This window comes from Tetrao urogallus (genome assembly GCF_951394365.1).
Source record: "Tetrao urogallus genome assembly, chromosome: 18".
NCBI classification, from domain to species: domain Eukaryota; kingdom Metazoa; phylum Chordata; class Aves; order Galliformes; family Phasianidae; genus Tetrao; species Tetrao urogallus.
Genome location: NC_136831.1, coordinates 5,298,584 through 5,315,841, shown reverse-complemented (window position 1 = coordinate 5,315,841; position 17,258 = coordinate 5,298,584). Strand labels below are relative to the sequence as shown.

At 45.9% G+C, this 17,258-nt stretch overlaps 1 protein-coding gene across 1 annotated transcript in view; it reads left to right on the top strand.

Annotated features, from left to right (window-relative positions):
- Nucleotides 1-16,668, top strand: part of RNF213 (ring finger protein 213) — a gene marked incomplete at both ends in the record, with an annotated part of 46,957 nt that extends 30,289 nt beyond the window's left edge. Inside the window, 28 exons of the mRNA XM_079544339.1 lie at nt 16-197; nt 995-1,115; nt 1,207-1,307; nt 1,571-1,750; nt 2,314-2,477; nt 2,565-2,667; nt 3,371-3,485; nt 3,975-4,185; nt 5,152-5,342; nt 5,581-5,709; nt 6,445-6,555; nt 6,778-7,023; nt 7,881-7,962; nt 8,287-8,321; nt 8,664-8,758; nt 9,505-9,664; nt 9,944-10,118; nt 10,928-11,022; nt 11,184-11,435; nt 12,446-12,578; nt 13,235-13,318; nt 13,662-13,842; nt 13,973-14,174; nt 14,384-14,467; nt 14,768-14,965; nt 15,773-15,862; nt 15,977-16,155; nt 16,515-16,668. Coding sequence (XP_079400465.1) covers nt 16-197; nt 995-1,115; nt 1,207-1,307; nt 1,571-1,750; nt 2,314-2,477; nt 2,565-2,667; nt 3,371-3,485; nt 3,975-4,185; nt 5,152-5,342; nt 5,581-5,709; nt 6,445-6,555; nt 6,778-7,023; nt 7,881-7,962; nt 8,287-8,321; nt 8,664-8,758; nt 9,505-9,664; nt 9,944-10,118; nt 10,928-11,022; nt 11,184-11,435; nt 12,446-12,578; nt 13,235-13,318; nt 13,662-13,842; nt 13,973-14,174; nt 14,384-14,467; nt 14,768-14,965; nt 15,773-15,862; nt 15,977-16,155; nt 16,515-16,668 — 4,053 coding nt within the window. The remainder of the gene's footprint in view (nt 1-15; nt 198-994; nt 1,116-1,206; nt 1,308-1,570; nt 1,751-2,313; nt 2,478-2,564; nt 2,668-3,370; nt 3,486-3,974; nt 4,186-5,151; nt 5,343-5,580; nt 5,710-6,444; nt 6,556-6,777; nt 7,024-7,880; nt 7,963-8,286; nt 8,322-8,663; nt 8,759-9,504; nt 9,665-9,943; nt 10,119-10,927; nt 11,023-11,183; nt 11,436-12,445; nt 12,579-13,234; nt 13,319-13,661; nt 13,843-13,972; nt 14,175-14,383; nt 14,468-14,767; nt 14,966-15,772; nt 15,863-15,976; nt 16,156-16,514) is intronic.
- Between the last annotated feature and the right edge of the window lie 590 nt (nt 16,669-17,258).

The window sequence follows — 17,258 nt, the reverse complement described above, 5'->3', positions numbered from 1 at the left end:
TGTGTGTGCAAATAGGTTTTAGACATCTTAGCTGCAATTGTGTGTGCTGAAGAGCTGGAGAACCAAATGGAGACAGCTCAACCAGAGATCTGGCTGCAGAGAGTGAAGAATCTTCAAATGCCAATTGAATTTATCTGTAAAGACAAGTTCTTGCAGAGAAGTGATGTTTGGTGCCATCGGCTGCTGCAGCAACTCAAGTACGTACCATGGATCTGCTCACAGCCTTGATCTTTTGCCTTGCTGTTAGTACAGACTGAAAGCTGTTCTGGTGCTGCTTTTCTCTGTGAGAACTCTGTATACCTTCCCAGGTTCCAACTCTGAGGGTTGTTATCAGTTGCCAGGTTGTTTTTCCTTTCTTTCCTTCCACAGACGCTCCCCTGCACTCTAGCAATGTTATCCAGTGCATTCCAGCTGCATTCAAGGCTGATTCAAAGCTTGTTAGTTTGATGTTAATCAGCAACGTTTTCCTGCTTTACTTCATTCTTGTAAAGGCAGAGATGGGGAAACTTTGCTGCATCTGGGACAGGAGATTTATTTCTCTCAATTCAGACCAAGGGAGCTACACTGGTATCTTGCAGACCTTGTTTAATTTAACCAAAAAGAAAAAAAACTTGGCTCATGGTGATTTTTTTTTTTTTTTTTTTTTTTTCTTTTTATAAGTTACTTCCCATTCTAACAGAAACAGATAAGATGTTTGTTGTGGTCTTTGCTGTGCTGCAGTGCTGTCTGCAGGACAGGTTCCCATGCCATAAACTCGCTGCGTACTGCTGTGTGTTTCGTCCTTGACAGAAAGCCAGGCTTTGGTTCAGGGGCAGATAACCAAAGGGCAAATCTGAGAAGCTGCATGAGAACTGTAAGAAGAGCTGTAGTGGTGAGCATGAGAAGCAGATCATTAGATTGACCTGATGCTGTTCTGCCTTTCATACTCATCGCACAGCCATGTCAGCTCTGAGCTCCTAACTGTACTTCTGAAACCATGCTTTCCTTCCCACAGAACCTGCTGGAACCGTGTTTTCTGCATGTCTCTATTTGTAGAACATGTATTGCTTGGTACTAGTGCTTTGATGCCAGAGGTTGAGAAATTAGTGAAAAATCATACTTTGCTTCTTGCCAAGGTAAGCTGGGATGTGATTTTTACCTCTTTCCTGTTTGCTTCTGCTGTGTTAGCAGAGCTGAGCCACTTAGCATTGCTCCTTTCTTCTGCAGCATTTTGAGGAAGGTTCAGACATGAAGACTCATCCGACTTTCGTTGCAGTGATCAAAGTACTGTGCAAATGCAAGGAGGAAATCAGCAGCAGGCTCTACAGGTAGTGATGCTGAGACAATCTGCACAATCTAGGAGAAATTTTGCCTATGTATTTGTGAACATAAAAAGCATTGCATTCAATGTACTGAAAACCAGATGGAGAGCAGTATATTCTATTTTATTCTGCACCCTGGGCTGAGTGGATTAGCCAACAGGTCTTAAAATGTCTTCTCTGATTCTAGTTGTAGATGAACGTCTCATTCAAGACTTTCTTGGTAAGGTAGCATTGAAGCAATCATGTTAATTGCTGTTCCTGAATTACAGGTACGAGTTGAAGCCATGTTCCATCTGCCACGGAGAGCTCAAGGATCCAGTCGAGCTGTGTTGCAGCCATGCCTTTTGTGAGAAGTGCATCAGATCATGGCTAATTCCAGCACACATGCATTGTCCGTTATGCAGAGTTGCTGTTGAAGATGATAATTTAACTGTTAACAAGGAGCTCAGGTACTCCTTCCTGTGCAAGGTGTCAGCATTGCAGTGGGGCTGGTTGTGTAAGGAAATTCTGATTTGCAGCTGTGAGGTCGTCAACTCATGCACAAAGGGTAGAGGAGGAAGCTCTGCTCAGCTCTTCCTCATCCTGGAATAGATTCGATCCATTTCCTCTTCATTGTTTCAAAAGAGGAGAGAAGTTGCCTTTGGCCCATGTGATGAGACTCATTGCAAAACCCTGCAAGCTGAGGGCTGAGGCAGAGCTCAGAAGGCTGCAAGGCCTCTGTGGCTGAACTGGACAAGGGAGCTGCTCATCACCTCAGATTGCTTTGTGATAGCGTAGCAAAAAGCTCACAGTGCATGTATCTGCCACCACTTTGACAGCTAAGATCAAATGGCAATTTGATGTGGCCTTTTCACTTGGATGCTATCGAAGCATTGCATAAATCCAGCCTTTTGGAAAGCTGGGAAATAGAAATAGAACACTTTGAGTTCTGCCTGTGTCTGCTTTGCTTTATCTGTTATTTAGCTGGTTCTGTATTTGAACGTTTTCCTAATGCTTTTCACTCTCTACCTAGTGCTGCCATAGCAAAAAACGCCCTGTTCCGGCAGAGGTGCAATAACTTCTTCATAGACGTGGTTACCACCATGTGTTTTAAGGACAATGAGCCCCCTGACACAGCAGTGATCCAAGAGCTCCTCAATCTGCTCTTTGTGTACAGGAGCTTCCTGGAAGATTCAGGTGAGCTCCCTTCCCAGAGCTTCATGGAGCCGATTCTCCTGGCAGCTTTTCTCACCTGCCCATCCCATCCCTTCTGTATTGCCACAGGTCGCCCTGCTGCTTACACCAAACTTCTGTCCCCATTTGATGAGGAAGTGGATGAAACTCCTGTTATCCGCTCAGTAATGCTGAAGCTCCTCTTGAAGTACAGGTGAGCAGAGTCAGTTATTGGATGTTACACTGCAGGAAGGAGGTGGTGGTTCACCTTTTTCCACGGCATCATCAAACCAGCGTTTCTTCTCCTTGCTTCCCTACTGCTTGTTGAATTTGTACTATGACAGGTGAAATTCATTCTGCATCTTCGCATCAGTCTTGCAGGTGGGCTGACCTGCACGTGCCTTGTGTGATGTATCTGATCAGTCTGTGCCAACACGTACCTATTTGTTCTTAAATAAAGCTGTGCTGGGTGTGGATGGCTCAGGCAGCCTTGGAGATAGCTGATGGTTTTTCAGATCAGCAAAGCAGCACTCCTGATCCACAGGCAATCAAGGACAATGATCTTTTGTATGCTTACACAGAACTCTCCTTTCACAGAAGTTCCTCCACCTTCCCTTTGCAGTCAGTACATACAAAGAGCTGTTTCTCTGGTGTGATTGTTTCCTAATTCAAATTCCTAAAATAGAGCAGGTGATTTACGCCCTGGAAATCCTTATTTGTCATCTTTGATAAAAACCCAGCTTGGAGGAAAGAACTGGATGTTATCTGGTAGAAGCCAGCACAGCTGCTCTTCCATCACTTCCAAAGTGATCTCTGCCTGTCTGTGCCCTTAGCTGGTAGTTTGATCACAATTTAGAACAGAATTAGCAGCCACCAGCATTGCAGCTGTGATAAGGGAGTGTTTCTCTCTCCAATAGCTTCAGTGAAGTGAAAAATGACGTGCAAGATTACCTGTCCCGGGTTGAGTGCAGCCACATCCTGGACAAAAGAGATAAAAAAGAGCTCTACTTACTTTTTGTCAACTGCTTGGAGGTAAGACTTTGGCAACAGAGCAGGTACAGGGGGGAATTTAGGTCCACTTGCTCAGAACCTGCTCTCCAGTACGTAGCTATGCTTCCCAAGGTTTGTTTTTGCTGCGTTTCATAAATGCTTCTTTCCCTTGGGCGCCTCACACAAGAATGTGTGTTCTTGTGAAGGGAAAGGCAGAGCTCTTGGAACATACGCTGTGTGTTTCAACGTGATCGTGCTCAGTCAGCGTGCTTTTAGCTCTCGTGCTCAGCTACACATGTGGGAAATATAGGAGAGCTTGGGTGTGTTGCTGAAGAAGTGTTTGGTGGTGCAGTAGTTTTGGATAAGTAGCAGAAGGATCCCAGGAAGGAGCTGATGGCAGCTGAGTGGAGGGTGTCACAAAGAACGTGGAAGCTTTTTGGCAGGGGAGCACTGGAGACATACAGCACCAATGCATGAGGTATTGGAGTCAAGTGGTTCTGGCACTCACGCAATGTTCTGCTTCATCTTTAGGATTCTATGTGTGACAAGCTTGAAAGCAGCCTTGGATGTGAGTGTGTTGACTCTCTGCTTGGTGACAGAGGCTTCCCAGAAAACTACCTCCCAAGAAGCAAGCAAAGAGCTCCTCAGGAATCATCTGTGGAATACCTGCAGGCAGTAGCCAAAGTTCGCTTTTACCTGACTAAGGCTGCAGAGCTGCTCTATGACTTGTATGAGCTCACAGGTAAGTAATTATTGTGCTATCAAATGGGAATGTTGTAGACAATGTAAAGTCACCGTGGGAGGTGAGCTGGGCACAGTCAGTGCTCATGCTGCTGTGCTGGAATATGTGCTGATGTCCAGCTGAGACAGAGTGCTTCAGCAATTTTCCCTTTCATTAGGAGTGCCAATCAGTATTGTCCTCTTCAGCAAGTGTTAGAAGTGCTCTGGTAAGGCTGTGCCAATGGCCCTTAGAGCATAGCTGCATAGCAGTCCTGACTTTGAGAAAGATTCTATGCCCTGGATGCTAACAGTGCATCTTCTTTTAGGACCAAGTAAATGAAACTTCATTAAGTGGATGAATGAAGCATAAGTGATGCTTTAGATACATTGAGACTGTAAGGTTTAGTGGGCATCTGAAAAGGAGGAAGAGGTACTTCCAAAAAGACAAACCTTAAAAGAAGGTGTTGAGCTGCTAAGAGAAGCTAACGCGGTCAGTGAAGCATCAAAGCATGAAAATGACTTCAGAGGGATTTCAGAGTCCAGCTCTTGCACTGAGGATGTCAGGCCAGTGGAATGTATGCAGGAAGCTGTTCTTAGGGCACTCCATCACCTTGGTAGTTGAGCTGATGGAAATACTAAGAAAAATAGAAGAGCTCTGAGAATTAATACCAGTTCCTTAGTGCTGGAGGAGAGCAGGAGAATACAGGAACACTCCTGAGCTTGTCCAGGTGAAGTTTTGGTAGGAGTCACAGGAAAACTTTTTCATGTATTTAAGTCCTGGTTCCGAAAATGTTTGGAGCCTGTGTCCCATGGGAAACGTAGAGCAGATTTCCATGTAATCTTAGAACACTTTGGAAATAACATCATCAGTGTCAGGAATGGGTTGTAGGCCAGAGTTGGCCTGAAGGAACACTCTAGATAATCAGCAAGGTAGGATGTATTTCTTTTTTTCCAAGGTAGGATGAATTTCTTGCTTTTCCTCCTCCAGAACAAGGCCAGGTGGAGGAGAAGAAACGTTACCTGGAAAACGTGAAGGTGTTCTGTGACCTCAGCAAGAATGACTGGCACCGTGTTTACCTGGTCCGGAAAATTGCTCATCTGTATGGGATGGAATTTGCTCAGAAGCTTGTAATGGAGGCAAGGTTCAACTGGGTGTTCCCAGAGGAAATTCTGCGACAGGTAAAGAAGGGTCTGTTTGGAGATGGCCCCCTCCTGTTGGTCCTCAGTTGGTTCTAATGCTGCCTGGTTTTGGGGAACTTGCCGCAGTGGGAGATCTGTTTGGGTTGCCGTACCGTGTGCTGCCTCTTTGTGAGGGCTGAAAGGCTGCATCTATTGGGAGAAATGGTTCCTGCAAAGAGCAGGTTCTGCCTTGTCCAGTGCCATCCACAGTGCTCACCGTGGGCTTTTCCCTTTGCAGGTACAGAGCAGTCAGTCTAACCACATCGATCGTTACCTGGCGTGTGGCAAGGGCTACAAAGACCTGCGTGATGCTGTGGGGAGAGCCATGATAGAGTGCAAGCCTGAGGATCTATTAGAGGCCGAGAAGGTATGGCATGTTCTGCTCACCACAACCCTCTCGTGGTTTCTGGATAACCAGCATTGAAGCTTTATATGTTGGTGTTGGCAGTGTCTCTTTGCAGTGGAGATGCCTGGGTTGCCTTTACTTGTGGAAGTTGCCATAGCTTATCCTGGCAGAGATGCAAACATTTGCTTCTCTTTTATTGTGTGTTCTGGCATCTGTAACACTGAAATTCTGTTGGTTGCCTCGTCCTTGCTTTTCTTCCCCTCTAATAGACACAGCAGTTTGACTTACAGTGATGCTGCTTGCACTTTGTAGCCAACTGCCAGGAGAGGGCCATGTAAAATCAACCAAGTGGTTTCAGTGCAATTGTAACCTTTTTCCAATCCACATTTTGTATATGAAAGTGTTCAGGACGTTTGACAAAAGGTGCCCACTGGAATTTCTCCACATCACCCAGTGCATTCACTGGTGGTGGTGTTTTCCATCGCTTGTGTATTGATTTGGTTTGAAGGCAGGGAAACTTTATGTGCTGCACTGTGAGATCACAATTCCAGCTAGATGAGAATAAAATACTAAAGTTTCTGACATCAAATCAGCTTGAAGGCTCAGATTGCTCTTCCTGTGGCTTGGACAGCAATTTCTGCATCGTCCCTTCATATGTGGGGAGAGCTTTAATGCAGACCTACTGAACCCTTGTGAATGTTCAGCCATCACAGTGCTCACCTCTTTTCCACTCTATCATGAATTCACCTTTTCCAGGCCTCTGGCAGCACCCCAGCTGTTCGATCTGTCCACATGCTCCTGGCTATTTACAGAGAGGTCACTGCCCTGTATGGATTCAGCGACTCAAGTTTTCATCCCAAACAGCAGGTAAGGTGCTGCCCTTTGGGGGCTTGTGACAAACACGTTTCATCGATAAATGAGATATGAATCATTGGTGGAGGAACTTTTTGTTCTGGCTTATGCCCTGGGCAGGGCAAAGGGAAACTATTTTCGAAGTGGGGGAAAATGCAGCATGAGAAGCAGCTGTTAATCCTCCTCAGTTTTCGCAATATCACGGTGGTTTTATTTCTTTTAAATATGTGCTTTCAGCAAACGTGTGCTCTGACTGAGTTCATCCAAAACTCCAAAGTCCTGAGCCCTCCAGACCTGCAGAACTTTGCAACGTCTCTTGTGATGAATGCACTGCCCTCTGTTCTGAGTGTGGATCCTCAAAGCTTCAGCAAGAACGGAGCACTCATTGAGGTGGCTGTTCATACTATGGCTGTCTTGCTGTGCGGGCAGAACCCTATCCTGCAGCCACTGAGGAATCTGGCATTCTCCCCAGACATCATGCAGGTAAAGAGATAGAATCATAGAATCACCAAGGTTGGAAAAGACCTGAAAGCTCATCCAGTCCAACCGTTCACCTATTCCCAATAGCTCCCACTAAACCGTGTCCCTCAACACAACATCCAGCCTTTCCTTGAACACCCCCAGGCTCGGTGACTCCACCACCTCCCTGGGCATCCATTCCAGTGCCTGACCACCCTTTCTGACAAGTAATACTTCCTGATGTCCAGCCTGAATCTCCCCTGTCGTAGCTTGAAACCATTTCCTCTGGTCCTATCACTAATGATCAGCACATCAGTAGTACTTTGATGCATCTGCTGGGCCCACCGTAACATCATCATAGCAGCAGAAGACACCAGCTTGTTGTTTTAGTTGTGAATTTCTGAAGGGTGTTTGTTGTTGGCATTAAGGGACACAGCGCTGAGCTCTGGACTGGCACTTTTTCAAAGTACTTCTGCAGACTGAGCAGTTCCAGGCAAATACTTGTGCTGGTGTCTGAGCAAATCTGAAAGCAGTTGGCTGATAGCAGTGTGGAAACCTGTGTTCTAGAGGATAATTGAACTATAGGATCTGAAGGGTCTGCTGCTCTGCTTCTTCTGGCTTTCCAGACATAAGGAGGCACACTAGTAGACACCAGGGTACATGAGGTCACTCCAGGAGTTTAGGATGTCTAGAGAGTGCATGTGCAAGTCTTGACAATATTGAGGATAGCATTTGAAACCATGCACGTGCATCACGCCCTTCATCTGCACTACCTCTTCTTTTAGATACCATGATGGGGAATGAGGACAAAGAACAAATGGGCAGCTGCTGCAGTAAGGAATTAATTCAGATATTCATTTGTCACCTTTCTTCCTCTTTAGCACTCTTTTCTGCCTACGATGCCAGAAGATCTGGTGGCTCAAGCGAGAGCCTGGCAAGGACTGGAAGGTCTGAAGATGTACAGTAAGTGCTTCTGACTGACTGGCTTTGAAAGAAACTGAAGAATCCTTGTTTTTAACAAAGTAATTCCTGATATGAGAACAGACATATTCTTCTTCTCAGCATGAGTCTTCAGGTTTCCATGTTATTCAAGGAGAGAAGCAATAAAAGCTTCCTCCAGTTTCAACATGGGTCTTTCACACTCTGGGCTTTGGGAACACCAATGCTTTCCATTAGGCCTTGAAGCATATTTCTAGCTTGAAGGTGATGGTCCCCGTGATAGGAAATAACAGGAGCTTCATAAATAGCTTTGTTAACGCTGTTCTACTTTTTCCTCTTTCTTCATAGTATGTCCAAATGGCCACCCCTGCACTGTAGGAGAGGTAAGAGTTTGAGATTGGTAGTCTTTTTTAAAAAAAAACAAATAAGATTTGCAACAATAAATTGCATAAATTCCATGTTTTAGTTACTGCTGAAGTTCTGTTGTACTGCATTTCATCCTATAAACTTTTGGCAATGCCACTTTAAAAAGCCATTTTGCCTCTGTAATGTAAAATTTAGAGTGGCTCTAACCCAGACGGTGCCGTAAACCTGGGAAATAAGTCAGCCAGAGGTTGTCTGTCCAGTATACAGCAGTTTTCAAAATAAGCAGCTGCAGTCTGGATTTTTGCTTCGTTGTCTCTTACTCTGGAATTCAGTGTTCTCTTTTTTTTGCTTTTTGCTAGTGTGGCAGACCCTGGCAAATTGGCCGTTGTATTGAGTGTGGCTTAGAAGTTGGAGGGCTTCACCATAACCCACTGCCTGGCTTTAAAGAATTCAGGTAGGCTTTGATTCATTCACCTTCTCAGTGCTGAATGGTATTGTACTTGCCTGGTGTGCCTTCAGAACAAAAGTTATTGCCTCGTGCTGCACCTGAAAGGTGGCACAAGGGGTTCCCTACCGGCTCACATGTTGGCCTCTTGGAAGTGGAATGGCTGAGCCATGAGGGATGCTGGTAAAACTCTGGATTTCCAAAAACTGCATTAAAATAAGAGCTTGTTAAGCTTTCAGTTGAAGCTTTTCAACTCTGTTTGTCCACGCTGATGGATGTTGTGTGGTTCCATAGTGACATAGAGCAAAAAGCTACATTTTGTTAGATGGCTCATCAAGGCTGTAGAACTTCTGCTAAAACTGCAGGAACTACAACTTGTGCTCCCTTCTCCTCTTCTGGATTTGCACTTTCAGCCCTTGCATAAAAACCTTAAGGTCTCCAAGTCTGACAGTAGTGGCTTTTCGCCTGTCCTGTATGGTGCTGGCTAATCCTGCCCCACAGGGCTGGGCTGGGCATTGCCTCTTTCATAGAATATGTAACAAGAAGAGATGTCCAAGAAAGAAATCAGGCAGCAAAGCTAAGGGAACTGGCTTATTTGCATACAAAACTTACTGAAATTCTTCATTCCCATGCAGCGCTCTTGATTGGTACTTTTTATGGCATCCAGAGAGCTCATGATCAGAAAGATGTTGCTGGGTATTGATAACCTTAGGTGTTCTCTTGTCAAGGCAATATGTACATATGCTTTCCAACAGGAATATTGAAGACAGAACTCAAACTGGCCACATACTTGGAGATGCAGAGCATAGAAGAGGACAGGGAGTGTGCGATCGGTCCATGACCCCGGCTGTCTTCGTTCTGATCCGCTTGCTCACACATCTAACGATGCTGCTGGGAGCCACAAAAGATCCTCAGGTATCTCCCAGTGGGAGCATGAAATGCAGTGAAATCTGTGTGATGCTGGCCCTTCTCATCGCATTGCCTAGTGACAAGGGCAGTCTTTCAAGGCACAAGACCCAAACTCACTCCCCTCCTTGCCTAGCAGTGGTGCTGGTTTCATTGAGCAGTCGTATGCATGCATACCTGCCTTTGTTCAGTTGGTGGAGTAGAGACTTTCTGGTAAGACTGCAGTTCTTGTGTTTGATCTGGGTGGTGTTGGCTGTACTCATTCTCTCCTTTTTTGTCACTCTTTAGTCACTGAGAAACATGATCAAGCCTCCGGTGCGCAACTCGGTGACCTTCCTGCAGCAGCACATCCAGGAGGATTTGGCACAGCTGATGAGAATTTTGGGAAAGAGTGTGGATGAGACTATCAATATCCTTCATCTGGTCCTAAGCAGCCTTCTGAAGGACCAGCACCCAGGGCAGTGTAAGGAAGCTATCAGCCATATCGCATCTGCAAGCTGTGTTGGCATTTTAAGGGCAGCAGTTAATTTGCTTCTTTGGTAAAGAACCATTTCTAGCAGGCAGTAGCTGATGAGGAAGAGGCAGGAACGTGAGGCTTGTTTCTCAGCTGCAGAGAGTGAAGAAACTTCAGCTGTGTACTTCTATTTTGGTTGAGTACAGGGGTTTTGCAAGATTTGATGAGTAGTACTGAAAAGGAATCGTGGAATAAATAGCCTCGTGATGTATTGACAGAGTTCTCAGCTCACAAGCTGAGGTGCTGCTCAAAGCACAGTACTGTGTATAATCGTATGCTGCTCCTTAAATGACTGCCAAGGAGTTAGTTGATAGAATAGGGATGGCAGGGTCTGGCTAGCAGTAGAATCTGGAGCTCAAGCTGATGTAGTCGTTGTTGTAGGGTGATTTATATGAAACAGCCGTATTTTCAGTGTGTGACAGCACGGGCCATTATTCAAGTTCTGTTCTTTATTCTGTCGTTGCTCCTGGTCTGACCTTGAGCAAGTTGTTTAACCTTTCTGGGATTCTGAATGACTTGTATAAATGGCTGCATCGTTTGAATGAATGACTGAAGTCCTAAAAGCCTGAGATTGCTGTGTGCTGTTCTGGATGATACTCAGCTAGACTGAGATGCTCATTTAGCTTCCAGGACCTCTGCAATTGCTCCTGGCTCATCATGCAAGCTTGCAAGGATGTCACATCCCGAAGCTTTGGGAGTCTAAGCTCTTTCTGCAACTGGAGTGTTCCGAACATAACTCTTAAATATTTCCCTTACAGGGCCGGTTGAGTTTGATGCTGTGCTTTCCACCAAGGAGAAAAGAAGCAAATGGGAAGAAATTGTTGCAAGCACAGTTGTTATTCCTGAATTGGAGGTGAGAAATTTGTTTTAAAAAACTTCAGTAGCCACTTCTGTAGAAATCTGACCTGCTGTAATACCTGCGTTACCCTTTTCATGCGTCTGTTCCTAAAGCTGAGCTATTTAGGAGTTTAAACAAAGCTGCCAATTCTGATAGAACGTCATTCTTTTATGCAGGACTTGGATAAAAAACTTCGGAAGTTAAATGAGCAAATTCAAGAGGATGAGAGAATCTCTTCCAATCCAGTAGTGAAAATAGTTTATGGTGACCCAGTGACCTTCCTGTCCCAACTGCCCAAGGACAGCCACATACATCACTCCAAGATGTGGAGCAGCCGAAAGAGGATTTCAGTGGAGAACCTGGGCCATGTAGTCCAGCAAATGAACGCCAAGGACACCGTCCCACTCCTGTGGAAGTTCCTGCAGAAGGTGAATGTGAGGCAGGGGTGAGACCCCACTTTGTTCAGATGTCTGTCCACAGATTCACGGAATGGTTGAGGTTGGAAGGGACCTCTGGCTCTGTCTGGTCCCACTTCCCAAGCCCTGTTTATTAAAAATGAGGTAGGCCGTTGCAGGAAACCTTTGTGCATTTCTTTACTTTTCCAAAGGAGACGTAACGTCACCAGTTTATTCCAGGATATGCTGAATGTTCTTTGGGTTTGCTCCCCATGAATCATAGAATCATAGAATCACCAAGGTTGGAAAAGACCTAAAAGCTCATCCAGTCCAACCGTTCACCTATTCCCAATAGCTCCCACTAAACCATGTCCCTCAACACAACATCCAGCCTTTCCTTGAACACCCCCAGGCTCGGTGACTCCACCACCTCCCTGGGCATCCATTCCAGTGCCTGACCACCCTTTCTGACAAGTAATACTTCCTGATGTCCAGCCTGAATCTCCCCTGCCGTAGCTTGAAGCCATTCCCTCTGGTCCTATCACTAATGACACGAGAGAAGAGGCCGACCCCCAGCTCACTACAACCTCCCTTCAGGAAGTTATAGAGAGCAATGAGGTCTCCCCTGAGCCTCCTCTTCTCTAGGCTGAACATTCCCAGCTCCTTCAGCCTCTCCTCATATGGCCTGTGTTCCAGACCCCTCACCAGCTTGAGGACACCCAATGGCAGCATCCCGCATCCAGCAAAACCTGAGCAGGTGCCCAGGCACTTCTGCTCTAGCACAAGCAGCAAAATCAAACTGGAAAAGAACAGTAGAATTGCACAGAACTGATTGAGAATACAAAATCAAACTTGAGCAGTGTTCTAGCATTTGATTATAGTGTCTTCCTCATCATCACCTTTGATAACCTTGAACTGCACATGTAAAATATATATATATATATTTCTTCTTTGTAATGTCTAAAAAGTAATTCAGTAGAAGTATTCAGAACCACCTTTTGCCCAAGGACAGCTTTACTCACGGGTCACTTTTCCCCCTCTAGGAAGCAGAACTGAGGCTGGTAAAATATCTGCCGGAGATTCTGGCTCTTCAGAGAGACCTGGTGAGGCTGTTTCAGAACACCTCTGATGCCAAACGCTGCACGATCAGAGAGTTCCTCAGTGAGCCCCTCTCAGGTGAGAAGATGCTGCCCAAACTGCAAATTAGTGAAACGAAAAGTGCTTTAGAATGATTGCCTGGAGAATCCAGCTGATAATGGAGCTGAACGTTCCTGTTAAACTTGCAGTCTTTTCCTTTCATCCCCTGTTTGGATGAGCTGGAGGCCTTGATATTGGAGGTTTCTCTTTTAAAAACCATAAAGTGGTTTTGAGAGAATTATAAGCACGGGGAGGATGGTTACAAGGGGTAGGGATGCAGCTGTGGATATGCTGAATTTTGGAGCTATGCCCTACAGTACGGCCCTCCTAAAATGTATGAGAGAGGTCCATCCTTTCTGATGCTGGAGAAACAGTTTGTGACAAATCAATTGCACTTATGTGCAATTATTGCAATTGCAATTATGTGCGACAGCTCCTCCTGTTCTTGAGTACTTATAGAACAGGACTTAAAGGTCATGCAGGGTCAGACCAAGTTTTGTAGCCTGGGCCAACTTAGCACAATAATGGAAGAACGTAAACAGAGCAAATGACTCCATTTAATAACATTAGGAAACTGTTTAATGTGCATTTAGGCACTTCTGATGTGTTTGAACAGAGGTGCTTTGAAAACTCTCATATTACTGGATTTCATGGCGTTGCCAGTAAAAGGTGTTTCCTGTTTCTGGTGTTGCCAGATGTGATGTGGGTTCTGTTGGAGAGGAGAGTTGATTTGTTCCTGTCAGTTTGGAACAAGCTGAGGTCATCACTGGATACCAATGGTGAGTATTTTTCTTTCCCAGCGCTGTTCTGAGGGGTGGAAATGAGAGAGTGCCTGCTGTCAGACAGGGGTCCTCCAATACCATTGGTGGATTTTTCCCATCAGTTGCTGAAATGCATCCATAAAACTGACCTTGGCCATTAGAAGTTAAAAAAAAGCAGGAAGGCTTTTTCCTGCTTGTAATATTCTCCCCTAAACTGCTTTCTTTAGCACTTACAGGCAATGGAACGAGGGCTGATTTCTCCTCCCATTGCATCCTTTCTCCCACCTGTGTCAGCTCAGGAGAAGCTGCTTACTGTGGGCTCTAGGCCACCACAAGGAGCTTTCAATGCTTTTTATTTCAGGGGAATTTAAACTTCCTAAAGGCTACTGTAATGCTGACCTGACCCTGGACAGCAAGCTTGAGGTCCTTCTGCCACGTCGACAGGGACTGGGCCTCTGCTCCACAGCCTTAGTCAGTTACCTCATCAGCCTGCAAAATGACTTCATCCATTCGGTGAACAAACACACCAAAGAAGATGACCGGTACGTTGCTCTGGCAGCTAAGCACTTTTTGGTCTGTTTTATCAACTGCCATCACACGGTCTGCTTTCCCTGCTTCATAAAGGCTTGTCATTGTAAATGGAGACAATTTTTTTTCTCCCCTCTTCTCCAGGTACTTGGTCAGTCCATCAGAAGTGGCTGACCTTCACTTGATCAGTTATGAGGTTGAGAGAGATTTGATTCCCCTGATCTTATCCAACTGCCAGTACAGCATGGAGAAGGGAGGGGAGACACTGCAGCACGTTGATCTGAAGAGGATCCAGCAGCAACTCATCAGCAAGTTCTTGCAGGGGAAGCCGCTCATCACCCTAACGGTAGGACAAGGCAGCTGGCTGTGTTTCTAGGCAGCCAGAAAACAGCTAGCAGGCAACTAGCTGCTGCCTGGCCTGCAGTTGTCTGCAGGGCTCTGATGATGTGCTGGCTCTTGCTGGAAGCCCTGCAGAGTTTGCTGCAGCAAAGCATATGCTGTAGCAGGGTTAGCGATGTTACAAAGCTCTACAACAAATGGTTTCTCTGTTGACAGGGGATACCCACCCTCGTTTACAGACACGATCGGAATTATGAGGAGCTATTTAACGATATCAGGAATAAGCAGCGTCTGCATCAGGTGGGTTTCTGCCCTGGAGGGAACAGGGCAAGCGTGTGACCCCTTAAATGCTAAGAAGCGTGGGCCTGCCTTGCTTGCTTTGCCCATCCACTTTGAAGACTTGCCTGCTAATCTGTTGGTGTGCCTTGAATGTGCAGCCTGTAGTTGTCTTTCATCAGTTAGGATTTACAAAGCAAAGATGATGTTAGGCATTTTCAATTTCTTAAATTGGGGTTCTGTCCCTTGTCTGGGACTTCAGCAACTTGAGCAGCAGTAAGGGGTGGTTCTAAACTAACACTGCTTTGACTTCATGGTTTTCAGAGTGCACTTCCCAGTTCTGTGATGAATGCTATCAGTGGGGAGTTACAATCTTACAGTGATGTCTGTGATGCTCTGTCTGTCACTGAAATTGCCTTGGAATTTCTGGCCATGGCTGGAGAGAACACTGAAATGCTTCTGACTGACTACATTGAAAATGTTCTGCAGATGGGTGATCAGACAAACCCTCATGTATTGCAGGTGAGTCTTGAGAGCATAGTTCAGGTTCTTAGATGGAAAAAATATGTATTGGTTTATACTAAATCCAGGCAGTCTGACCTCCAAGCTCATTAAAACTTCTAATTCAAGCTGAATTAGAACGTGTCAGGATTCTCTTCCCACTGTATTTGACAGCAGGGTAGAAAACAATTTTTACTTCCACTGCAGTTGGGGTTTACCAGGTGGAAGCATCCAATGGTTCATGACACTCAGCAGGTTCTTGCAAAACATCTTGCAAGTGCAGGATGTGTAGAAGGTCAGACTCCTGTCTGCAGCTCTGTGCTTTGCTGCCAGCACCACCAGGAAGGGCAGTAGTTAGGTGAATGTCAGCATAATTAGTTGTGCAGTGTTTAAACTGAGAAAAAGGAAGAATTTCGGTCACGAGTCAGCTTTTAGCAACGTTGGTTTGCCCTTTGCCTCTCAAAGGGTGAAAGGGGAAGATTTTGCCTCCTACTGATGTGTAAAAAGGTTCTTTTGACTGATGGTGGGCAAAGGCACTACGTTGTGACAGTTATGTGACACAGAGTGGGAAAGTGATAAGAGGTTTTGTAATGTTAAGTCACAGAATGGCTTTAGTTGGAAGGGACCTGAAGGATGATCTGGTTCCCTGTGCTGTGGGCAGGGGCACATTCCCTGGATCAGGTCAGGGTTACTCTGCCTTCTCGTGTGGTTTCTTTCTTAGTGGGCATCTTGCCTGTGCTTGTACTCCTCTGAAGTTTTGCCCTGCATGGGGAAATGTTTAGGAGCTTGTTCTTCCTCCACATGTCCCTCACATCCACTTTCTTTCAGGCCCTCAGACGATGCCACCTAAAGCACATCATAGCCCTATGGCACCTTCTTTCTACCCACAAATCTGAGCAGCTTCTGCGCCTCAGAAGGGTAAGATGGGCTGTGTCCTCAGTGACTGCTCCGATGTCCTCTCACCTCTGAAATGAAGTTGCTTGATGTGCGTGGGTTTCGGTTCTTTTATTTGTTCTCTCATTGCATTTTTAGGATCCTTTTGAAGACATCAGTACAGAATACAAAGCTGATCTCAGTCCAGACATGGCCAAGCTCCTCAATACTTACTTTGTCCACTCAAGGCTGGAAACCTTCCTGCAGGAGCTCCATAAGATGATCATCCTGAAGCTGAAGCGTGTCAGATCTACAGATGAATTCAGACCCACGTGGGGGTAAATGGATTTGTGCAGCCCCAGACAACCCACACTTAGTAACAACATAAGCTTCTCTGCCACTATGAAAATGCCTTTGATGGAAACAGTTCTGTTAGCAAATGGCTGCTCTGCTGGCCATGTAGTGCGAGCGTTGCTGTTAAGAATGTGCAGGGCAGTTGTAAGCTGCCCTGTGTGTTTCTGCCTCTTACATGGGTTGTTTGGGGAATACAGCAGCTGTCACTCAGCTGAGCATGCTTAGCTTTCTGCAGACACAACTGACAGCATGATGCCAACCAGCAGCATCCCACTTAGGGCTCATTAACCCATGGAATGCTGTACCCCATCTATTAACGCTACTTTTACTCTTTGATTTCCAGTGTGAAGGAATCGCTCATTCCTCTCCTCGATGAAAAAGACTCTGAGCTGGCTGAGGAGCTGCAAGACACGTTCCCAGATGAGATTCACCTCTCTCATGTTGCTGCTACTTGGAAAGCAGCTGCTGCCTTCAAGAGAGAGCGTAGGGAAAGCTAAGAGTACCCACACTGCCCTCCCCGTGCACAGGGGCTGTTAGTGCCTTGATTTGCTGTTGGTGCCAGTGAAATTTGGGAAATTCAGGGATTGGTGCTTTTTTTTTTTTTTTTTTTTTGGTGTATTTGTGGGTTTTGTTGGTTGTTTGGTGCTTTGTTTTGTTGGCTTTTTTTGAGGAAGGGGTGCAACCAGTGTGAAGGTGAGATGTGCAGTAGAAGAGCGTGGGGGGGGAGGGGGGGGGTCCTTTCCTCTGAGGGGTCTCCTCTGAAGGATGAAGATGGATATTTAAAAAAAAAAAAAAAAAAAAAAAAGGAAAAAAAAGGAAAAAAAAAAAAAGCATTGTTCCTTCAGGAGGGGAAAACTTTTCCGAGCTCTCTGTTAGAGGGAGTTTTTGTACTCTTGCTTTCTCTTAACACGTGGTAGAGGTGCTGGGCGACCTCTCCCAGCCCCCGCACGGCCCCCTTTTGCCCCAGACTTCAGAACCAAGACAGAATCCAGCCGAGCCATTCCTGTGCAACCATTCCTACGCCTCCCTTCCATCACTGCCCTCAGCCGCTGCCCCGGGCAGGCCCGGCCGGTTCCTCCCCGCCGCA